General features: G+C 37.2%; 1 protein-coding gene across 4 annotated transcripts in view; it reads right to left on the reverse strand.

The window, feature by feature from the left end:
- Window positions 1-10,805, reverse strand: part of CDC42BPA (CDC42 binding protein kinase alpha) — a 210,663-nt gene extending 199,858 nt beyond the window's left edge. For all 4 annotated transcript variants that reach the window (XM_019473719.1, XM_019473720.1, XM_019473718.1 and 1 more), the window contains exon 1: window positions 10,586-10,805. In XM_019473719.1, the coding sequence (XP_019329264.1) occupies window positions 10,586-10,781 (196 nt within the window). In that variant the 5' untranslated portion in view covers window positions 10,782-10,805. The remainder of the gene's footprint in view (window positions 1-10,585) is intronic.
- Between the last annotated feature and the right edge of the window lie 686 nt (window positions 10,806-11,491).

Below are 11,491 nucleotides of genomic sequence, written 5' to 3' on the forward strand. Positions count from 1 at the left end.
CCCACACACCCCCTTTTCCCCCCCCAGACAGTTAAAGCACTAGGGCTACTGCCGTAAGATCAGATAAGATCTCTGGTAGATCACCCAGGAACAGACTTTTCAGGTGTTAACATGAGCTCAGGCAGCATATACTCAACGGCGTATTTGTCCAGATACTCACTGAAGTAGTTAAGAAACTACGTCACTAGAAGCAACTGGTTCCCAGATCACCTTCTCTCAAGTCAAAGTGCTACTAGAGGATCAAGTTAACCAAGAAATACAAAGTTAACAAAATAATACACACCAGCTGTGGTAATACACATCATATACCATTTTCTCTTAGTAACCTTAACTCTAAATGGAGTTTGCTTTTTGAGTCTGGATTATCATCAGTGGAGACATTAAGTCCCTCTTTACTTTCAGAAAAATAGGTAACACACATCTAAAGAAAACAAAAAAGCCAGCCTACCAAATACTGAGTTCCAGAAAAAACAATTTGCCTAAATTTATTTCAAGAGTTAAATTACAACTTTTGCAAAGATACAGAAGTTTAGAAATACATCTTTCGTTAGCCAAAAGTGATTGCTAGCTATGAAGGTAAAAATAGTCAATATTGGGGGTGGAGTGACACAACAAAATAAAGCGTCTTAGGACAGAAACAGCACAGCTAAATGATAATGATTTTCTCTGCAAATTTCTATTTGCGTAGGAAGTGGCTTCTATAATTTCCCTCTAACATATCGGATCACAGCAAAAACAAGTCTCTTTTGTGTCAGTCCCTACGAAAATTATAAAAGGATCCTTTTAAATTATCACAAAATTGAACGACATCAAGTGTTTTCTAGAAGTTGGGGGAAATAGAAGAAAACTATTCCAAGTGTGTTAATATAAAAATCCTAGTCTTTCAGTTACAAAACATAAAAGGAAAACTGTTTAAAGACACTGAGTGATACTACGCCAAATACCACAAAATACAGAAACACACCAACACTTCCTTTTTCCAAGGAATTGCCATCATCAAAATCAGACACTTATTCTGAAGACCCCTATTCATGATTAGAAATTTTCTCATTGCAAGAAGAAAAGTTTTGGTTACTGTTACAGAAACAAAAAGGCTCACTGAATTTCTACACCAAATAGCTATCAGAAAAAGCTGGTAACATTAAAATTTGGCTCAAAATTGTAGCTTCCTTGTATGTTGGAGGGAATCTGGGAAGCAGCCTCTAAACTTGGAGCACGGGAGCTACAGTAGGTGAAGCCACTGAAGTCTGGGCTGTCAGAGTCCTAGCCCCCTCCTTTTGTACAAACACCTGTACAATCTCTTCACACAACCGGATCAACAGATTTCAACACATTTCTGCAGGGTTAGTTTTCGACTGGATTATGTCCCTCTGCCCACATAAGCATTGGCAAAACAGAGATCAGTGGATTTAGCCAGCCTCAAGACACCATCAAGTCAGCCCCCACCCAAGATAAAACCAGCGAGTTACAATCAAAATTCCAACTTCTATTTCCTTCTCCTCTTGTTACTATGTGTCCTGCAAAACATTCAAACAACACAGTGCTTTATTTACAAAAGGCAGCGTGGTAAAGGTGACAGAGCTTGAATGAGCAAGAGCAGGAAACACCTTGGGACTGCGGTGTCCCCGCAGCACGAATGACATTTTCTTAAACCACTTTGCATTCCTGTAACAAAAGTTGTCGCCACCGTTCCTACAACTTCTTTATTTTAGTTTTAGGTATTAAAATGATAAAGCTATACTCTCACTTAAGTCTCTTCATATTTAGACTGCCGGAGTAAAACAGATCACAACTTCTTACTCACAGCCAGAACAAACAGCCCAAGGCCCCAGCTCTACAAGACCTTACAAGTAGAAATGATTCATGTTAGTAAATCAATTGATATGTACTGGATCTAGTAAGAAATATACAGGGTGTTTACAGAAAACGCTGTGTGGATGCACCTGTAGGTAAAGCCTGTGTGTATTTCTCACACAGGTGACCACATTTTGTTACCATTCTCCACACACAATCTCTATTATTATGAACCTGACCAACAAAATCATGAAAGCTTGGGGATGACTGGGGAGAAACAAGGAAAAAAAAAAAAACAATCGAAACCCAGAAACCAAGATTTTGGCCATGGAAAGATCAGACTGACACATGGATAGCCACATTGTATTAGAAAGACAAACTGAGATCTTGCTCGGTTGAAAAGCAACAGAATGGAAGCAGGGAAGAAGAGAAGGAGGCCTCAGCTTAGAGGAGGTAAGTACGTCAAAGCTTTGCTTTGGAATAACATTACCGGTGAAAAACACACAGAACGGAAAGGAGGAAGAACTCAGAAATGGGGACACCTCACAAGCAGGACAGTCACACAAGCCTAAATAAGGTAGGATTTTAAGATGAAAAGGATGAAACATGGGCAACAGTGAGAGGGAATACTTAAAAAAAAAAAAAAATTAAAAAAAAAAGAAATCACTTTACACAGTAAAACTGCTCATGTACCCTCCACTCTGAGAACGAGTACTTCCATGCTCCCGAGCTAAGACAACAGAGTCCTCTTCCAAGCCCAGACTTCTGAGACTGAAAAAAAAACGAACAAAAAAGCAATGAAGCGTTGCTGGCCTAATCACACAACGTTTGAAGGAAATGTAATTACTGTTATTAACATCTATGAATGCTTTTTCTCTCCTCTTAGGGACGCCACTCTAAACTCACCTAGTCTTTCTACAAAAAAAATTACAATACATTTCTACTAAATTGCTGAACAAAATATATCTAAAAGGTTGGGCTTTTTTCCTCAAAATGGCCTACAAAATACTGCAGTTCATAACATCTACAAGCTCCAGATCAAAAACTTTTCAAAAAGATGCAGAGAGAAGGTGCACTAAGAAGCTGATCCCTAAGAATAAAAGAAACCTACAATATTGTGTAACAAAACTAATTTAAATCAAACTGGAAGTCTGGATACGGATAAGGAAGAATTATGAAACACAAAGTCTTAGGAGTCTGGATACACCTCATGTGGATTTTATCCATGGTGACCACTAGTAAACCTAATTAGGCTGTATTACTAGAAATAAAGCAAACTGACCTGTCTGAATAGAAGATTTTTGCAGTTATTATTAAGCCTAATGTCATGTTTAAACTATTTGAAATAAAAATCTTGTAGTTAACAAAAGATTGCACATGACTGACCTAAATCACTTGCATTTTTTAAAGATTTTACTCCACATTAGTGGCATTCCCAAGCTTAATGAGGATTTTAGAAAAATAATGTGTTGAGGTAAGTCAGACCACAGTAGAACAAAATATTCTAGTTGTTCAGCCAGAAAAAGAAAATCAAATTAAACCAGTACAAATGCTTATGGAAGGAATGCCTGCTTTGCCAAAAGATAAAACTTAAGAGTCTAGGAGCTGGCCTTTTCTTTTAATTCTGTCTTATCTATCCACTGCACCTTTTTTATTCAGGTTTTACAGCTTAGCAACAGGATATAATTGCTTCTGGAAGTCATCTGTGCAAATGGAGAATGGAGATGGTAAATTTTTTGCAGTATAAAAGTAATTAGGCATGCTATGAAAGGGTTAATATTTTGCAAAGACACATCCGGGATAACTTACAGTGTCCACTTTCAGAAAATAATGTGGGAAAAATAATTTCCAGGATAGTAGCCTGCATCCACTTTGTATCTGGAAATTCTGTATTTGCAATTTATTCGCAATAAAATTTCAAAACAACACTGGCACTTGACTATCCATCCAAGGTATGACTCAGAAGTGAAATTACTTTTATTTGCTGCTACTATTCAGAATTCAAGCACTGATATACGGTTCAGAAAATAATGTGGGAAAAATAATTTCCAGGATAGTAGCCTGCATCCACTTTGTATCTGGAAATTCTGTATTTGCAATTTATTCGCAATAAAATTTCAAAACAACACTGGCACTTGACTATCCATCCAAGGTATGACTCAGAAGTGAAATTACTTTTATTTGCTGCTACTATTCAGAATTCAAGCACTGATATACGGGCGTAAGACAGAGCTTCAAAAAGAAAGGTAGTTTCTCTCGATCTTTGTAAAAAAAGAAAAAAAAAAATATATATATAACACAAAGCACTAAACTATATCAGGCCAAATAAGCTCATTGTTCTTATAGCACAATATCCTTCTTTCAGTCAACTGTGAACTAGTGATATGCTACAGGTTATAAAAGAGTATGTCAGTAAAGTTCAGGAGAGAAGGGCCAAAAGACAAGGAAGGAGTTTAATCAGGTACACACACGCACAGCATCATATGCTACACAGAGGTTAAGAATTCAAACACACCTTCAGCAGTACATTTTACAGTTATGATGGTCCCACAAATAAACTACTGGATTAACCCTTTAACATGGAATGTCTTAGTAACAGGGAATTTATTGTGTTGTCATGAGGTTTATAATGCCCACTGAGCAGAGTAACTCATATAATTGTATTTCTCCATTTGTCCCCATTAGACCAAAGCATGCTAGGAATTTCTGTACAGAATAAAGGCATTCCTAAAATTCCTGAAAATGAAGTATTAGTTAGCTGTCTATCTAAGCAAGCCGTACTACTTTGCAATAAAAAGGACATCACTGCCAAAGTCAGTCAACCTAAATACACAAGCCCCAAAGCCTGTCAGGCAGCCTCTGAATACCTCCAAACTTCCCTAGCCCAAAAGAACAAAACCAACCAAAAGGAACATCCTTACAAAACTTAATTTTAAGTAAAAATAAGTTTAAAAAACTTGGTGTACTGTAAATGTGTTAAGAAACAAACATGTTACAATGGGTTAATGCCTCACTCTACTGGAAACTGGCTTTAACTCTAATGCAAAACAAGTAGAATTAACTGGATGGTCTCACAGCTCATTTGATCACATCATAACTGTTGATTAACTTACAGTAATTAGTTTCCTCTGTTCAAGACAAGAATCAAAACTGAAATAAATGTGGGAGAGGTCACAATTCAAAAGGTACAGAGGTTAAACACAGAGCTACCTAACAGCAAGGTCTCCACAGGCAACCATTCCACGTTCTTTCTTGCAATTTCTTTTTCAAGTAATTTGGTATAAAACTGCATCTCTATAAAAGCTGTTTACACAGTATTCTGAAACATGGAGATTGGAAGGTCGTTTCTATTTGCCAGCATTGAAGAACCTCCTTCTCTCACCCTAATCAATAAAAAGCATTTGTTAGCTGCAACTATATAACAGAAACAACAATTTACGTAAATAAGCAGTAAAGTGCTATCATAAACAAAGACAGAAATTTATGCGTCAAGAGTGCCACAACGACTTCAACATAGATAGATCCCCATACCTCCAAACACCCCAGCTGCAGGCAATGAAACAACTCACATTTAAAATTAGATATATGCTTAAGCACATTAAGCGGCCTTCTCAAGCAGGACGCTCATTCTTTTCCAAAAAGAATTTAATAACTGTTTTCGTGTATGACAATCAGACCAAGAGGTGTTCCCAGTTGTATGACTATAGTAAGAAAAAAACAATTATAATTCCTAAAATGTATATTTTTAAAAAAATTTCTAATGGGTTAGATAGTACTAAGCGCCAAAGTCTACTTTCAACAAAATAAGGAACACTTCAAAAGGAACATCCTTACAAAACTTAATTTTAAGTAAAAATAAGTTTAAAAAACTTGGTGTACTGTAAATGTGTTAAGAAACAAACATGTTACAATGGGTTAATGCCTCACTCTACTGGAAACTGGCTTTAACTCTAATGCAAAACAAGTAGAATTAACTGGATGGTCTCACAGCTCATTTGATCACATCATAACTGTTGATTAACTTACAGTAATTAGTTTCCTCTGTTCAAGACAAGAATCAAAACTGAAATAAATGTGGGAGAGGTCACAATTCAAAAGGTACAGAGGTTAAACACAGAGCTACCTAACAGCAAGGTCTCCACAGGCAACCATTCCACGTTCTTTCTTGCAATTTCTTTTTCAAGTAATTTGGTATAAAACTGCATCTCTATAAAAGCTGTTTACACAGTATTCTGAAACATGGAGATTGGAAGGTCGTTTCTATTTGCCAGCATTGAAGAACCTCCTTCTCTCACCCTAATCAATAAAAAGCATTTGTTAGCTGCAACTATATAACAGAAACAACAATTTACGTAAATAAGCAGTAAAGTGCTATCATAAACAAAGACAGAAATTTATGCGTCAAGAGTGCCACAACGACTTCAACATAGATAGATCCCCATACCTCCAAACACCCCAGCTGCAGGCAATGAAACAACTCACATTTAAAATTAGATATATGCTTAAGCACATTAAGCGGCCTTCTCAAGCAGGACGCTCATTCTTTTCCAAAAAGAATTTAATAACTGTTTTCGTGTATGACAATCAGACCAAGAGGTGTTCCCAGTTGTATGACTATAGTAAGAAAAAAACAATTATAATTCCTAAAATGTATATTTTTAAAAAAATTTCTAATGGGTTAGATAGTACTAAAGCGCCAAATCTACTTTCAAAAAAATAAGGAACACTTAAAGAAGCTGAGTGCTAAGTCTTTTGCTGCTGTCTCTGCTAAGAATAGGACCTAAATGAAGGATTTTTTTAACAGTCTGTTTTAAAAACAGAATATAAGCAACTCTAGCTGAAAATGCCTGTGATTTCTTTCATGACCTACAAACAGACGAATAACGCAGAAGAGATGCAGGAGTCTAGAGGCAAGATTTTGTTTTCTTTTGTTACTAATATTTAAAAACAAACCTAGCTCGAAAATGGGTATACCATTTTTTCTTAAGAAAAAACATGAGAGAAAGAGAGAGAGAGAGAAACTGCCAGAAAGAAAACACAACCTCTCCACAAGTCTGTCTTGAAAAAACAGGTTTATGATGATAGAACCATTTTTAATGGCCAGAAGAGATGCTGCAGATCTGAACAACAGAAGCACGAGACCAATGATGACGGTCTAGCCTATGACCATATCAGCACTGCATAAACACCACAACATTCCAGTTCTACTAGAGATGAAATGAGAACAATTTAATCCATCTTCCAAAGCCTCCTTTGGTAGAAAAAAACCCAACATAACACCCACTAAAGGACAGTTTACATTTTTCCTACAAGAGAACAGATTCAAACAAGTCACTAACCTCACCATGCTATTGGCAGTGCCCTGCATCTTCCCTCCCTTGTATCTCCACATATTTTGCAGTTTATTCTAGTCTTCTTTCAATGCATCCTAAATAACATTGTTCTAGTTTGTTTTTAAAACCAATTCAAATCGGTGCCATTGTAAAGGAAGTTTTCCCAGAACAAAAACATCTCTAAAAGGTTCTTTCTATCACTGTATTTTCCTTTCAAGTTCAGCTTATCAGCCTTCATTACCTCCCTCACAGTCTTCAGTCATTGTGGCAACTTATACACATGTAGAAAAGAAAAAGCAAAACGCTTGGAATTCTGAATAGCTTTCTCTGGTAAGCTCCAGTTGCTATAATTAGACAATCCCTTTTCTAAATCACAAATACAACTATCAATAGAGGTAAGAATGAAAACTAGCATCAAATACATAGAACAAGCCAAATCTAAATGTTTCGTTTCCTTCCCGTCACCTCAAAACGTGCCCTGATTTAACCCTCAGAACTCAAATACACCGGTTGTTTCCATGGTTGTCTTTGCATATAAAATACCCATATAAAATAAACAACAAAGTCAAATCATCTTATTCACGTCACAAAATTAATAATGTATAAAAATAGGCAAAGTAATTATGTTTTCACTTTAAGCAAAAAAAAAAAACTATTTTAGAAGCTATGCAGATTCTAGATCACAAAGTAATTCACCTGACCCTTCAAACCAGTCTAACATCATTTCCAGCACCTCAAAAAGACTGACAACCTACAAAAATGTAAAACTCAACTTCACATTGCAGAGACCTCATTTTCTCCATTTCCTGAGTTAAATTTCTAACATCAATCCAAAAGAAAAGATGAACAACCAGTTCAGATGCTCATCTGTTTTACCCTGGTTAATTTTTTAATAGATTACAGAACTAGGTAACAAGTTCATAAAACAGTCCTAAAAGATCCAAGGACTAGAACATGAAGCTTCTTAGTTCCCCTAAATATAGCAGCACTCACATGGCTATCGCTAAGACCATATTAGCTTTTCTATGCTAGAATACCTCCTAACCCTTTCCCCCAAAAAATTTAGATTGTGCTATAAATACTCAGTCTTACATGAAATACAGCATGTAACATCTCAAACCTAGAACAGCTTAAATAAAAATACACATCCATGGATGCTCTTCAAAACTAAGAGTGCTTCACATACAGCAGCTTTCAGAACTCCCTGGTGTAAAATTGGTGGTGTTTTCCCTACTGTTCAAATAGGGAAGCTGAAAAAAACTGAGCTGAAAGCACTTCAACGTTGAGTCACTGACAGAGGCAGGGGCACAGCATACAATTTCTGGCTGCCAGCCTTCCGCTTCTGCCACTACTCTTCATGTCTCTGACTTTAAAACCACATATAACCTCTTTCTAATCAACCACTTGCATTGTTCCCCCTTTTGGGGAGACAGATATGCGAGGTCACAACTACACCAAAGAACAGGGTACCCTTAGTAACGTCACTGCACCCAAGCACTGGAGGGTACGCTACCTCTATAAGAACCTGATTTCACAACAGAAATGCCAGAGACCGCTGGTTTCCCTAGGAGGGCTGGCTTTCAGAAGAGACAACTCCTGTGAGTGTTTGCAGGATAAAGACATCATTCACACAGACACTTCCAACGGCAGGTACTAGAAACCGTTGCTCTTGCAATTCACCTCACAAACCCTCTTGAAAAAACTCTCAGGGTAGAAGTCCGGATAGCAGAGCTGGGAGCAGACAGAGGACTCGGGCAACTCAGCCTTGAAAACAGGAGGGAACTGGTCTCATCTGAAGCTCGAGAGTCCTGCTAAGGCACAGTTGGAGCATGAGTGCAGAAAAGTAGCAGGAAAAACAGGCCAGCAAGAACCCTTATTCCAGCCTTTCCAAAACAGTGCATTATTTCCATTAGCAGCCTGTAAAATTTATTACAGAAATCTTCAGGTACTGTCAGAGCCTTGGAATGATGCATTTATCCATCAAACAACTACCACTGCACCAGCACTCGATACAATGGGTCCCGAACACACTGTTACTCTCATCATATTGATATGGTTAACTTTTAATTATTATTTACAGGATATCAGCTGGCTAGATCCACTGCAGACTACACTAAGTTCTCGCATACAAAATACCCCTGGAGCCACCCTATCTTTCCAGTCTTTCACAGCTTCTGTATGCCACAGTGACAGTTTTGGAGGGAATATTCTTCAGAAGTACTTTTAATTACTATTTCCTCCTTAGCTAGAATATATTAATTATAGCCTGTTCCTCCAAATAATAAGAAAACAAAGATCAGTGCAATACGAACAGTACAAGAAACTTAATTACTGAGTCAGATGTCCTTTAGATGTCAGTATGACCACAGTGAGGAGCAGGAAAATAAAGCACATACGTATCAGTCTCAAGTTGTTAGATCAGTTATCAAAACAATGTCTTTCCTCAGTAACTTCATTATGAAGAGATCAACCAGCTAATTAATCAGATGCCTGTTACGCGTTTCGAAAATGTGCTTTTTTTAATAAAGGAGGCCTGCTGATGTATTTATTACAAAGCAAATGCGGTAAGTGGTTCTGCATGTAAATGCAGAAGTGCAGCATGACTTTGAAGTTTGAAGGTCAGATACAGTAACCGTTCTCATCAAGGTTCTTATGTCAGACTGCATCTTCTGTTTTGCATGTATATTTAGGAGGAGGAAGAAAACAAATTAAAAAGAAAAACATAGAGACAACCAGTTCTGTGACAACTTAAGAAGAACTGGAACACTATCAGTCACCTGTTTTCATTTAAAAATCTGCAAATACCCTATCTCCCCAAAACGAAGAAAGAAAATGGAAAGGGTGCTGGGGGGACACACAATTTCATTCTGCTTTTCAACTTTGTTTTCCTCACCAGGAAAATCAATCTAATTAAGTCAGCAATGATTTTATGCTAAAGAAGAGAACGTCATTTTCTCCATTTTCACAGACATTTCAAACCCATATCGTTTAAGAGAGCCGGAGGATTTTCTTGTTGATCCACACCTTTTATTTTAAAGCAGTATAGATCTGACTGCAGATGCAAATCAGAGGATTGTGTACTGATCTTTTTTCCAGGCAGAGAATTTAGCCATCACCCTTCTATATTCCCAGCAACTTTAGGATACAAAACTCAACAGCTGGGCCCAAAGGCAAACAAATATGCCTCATGTACCAGAGTCTGATCCATGTCAAAAAAGAAAAAAAAAAAAAGAAAAAAAAAATAATGTATGTTTTACACGCATACCTCAAAGACAAATAACCAATATGGATTTCTTTTTAGCACCACCACCATGTTTAAAAACAGCAAAACTGATAACACTTCCCAGTAAAACACTGAGTTATAAACAGTCCCTTCTTACACATAAATAACAGAGATATTATACAAAGCAGAGAGAAACATGGATGGATGTACACAAAATAAACACATTCAAACTTACCCCACTCTAGATACTCAAGGATGTTCTTCTCTCTTCTCAGAGGGGAATTATTACATTCATCATAAAGGCAGATGAGTATATCCAGCAAGGTTTCCACGCTGAAGCATTGCCCATTAGTCTGAGTTGGCCCATCCAAAATAAACTGCTCCAACTGCTTCAAACGCACTTCTCCGGACATGGTTGTTTCAGTTTGCATTGGGGTTTCTTTTTTAAAGATTATTATTACTTTGCCAGAAAAAAAAAAAAAAAAAGTTTTGTTTTTTCTCAAAAGCGATTTGGGGTTTTTTTTTAAAATTATTTTTTTTTTTCCAAAAAAAAAAAAAAAAAAAAAAAATTTTTGAGGGTTTTATTTTACCCACCTCGGTGTTCCCAGCCTGAAACTAAACCCTTGCGAGTTTCAGACGCACACATATAGTGTGCATATCTGTGTACACATAATTTTTAAGAGAAGAAAATAGTTATACTAAAAAAAAAAAATCTTTTAATATGCTTAATAAGAAGGAAAAAAAACCAAACCCCCGTGTGGCCACTCCTGATGCTTTAATAATAATAACCGCACTCAAATTCAACCGAGACTGACTGACACCGATTTCACCGTGCGTGCACAGGCATACGCACTTAATATATTTTAAAAGGTCTTCTCCTTCATTCAAAATGCAGATCATGCAACACGATCCTGAGAGGAGCCCCACCGCATCATTAAAGTGAAACAGCCCCCTTCGGCTCGCACCAGCGTTTCACCTCCCAGAACGGACGGGAAGGAAAAAATGTATGTATTTATACATTTGAAACAGCCCCTTCGGCTCGCACCAGCGTTTCACCTCCCAGAACGGACGGGAAGGAAAAAATGTATGTATTTATACATTTATATACGCGAAAGGAAAAAGAAAACAGGGCGCACGCCGG

This window comes from Aptenodytes forsteri, unplaced genomic scaffold, assembly GCF_000699145.1.
Source record: "Aptenodytes forsteri isolate BGI_AS27 unplaced genomic scaffold, ASM69914v1 Scaffold280, whole genome shotgun sequence".
NCBI lineage: Eukaryota > Metazoa > Chordata > Aves > Sphenisciformes > Spheniscidae > Aptenodytes > Aptenodytes forsteri.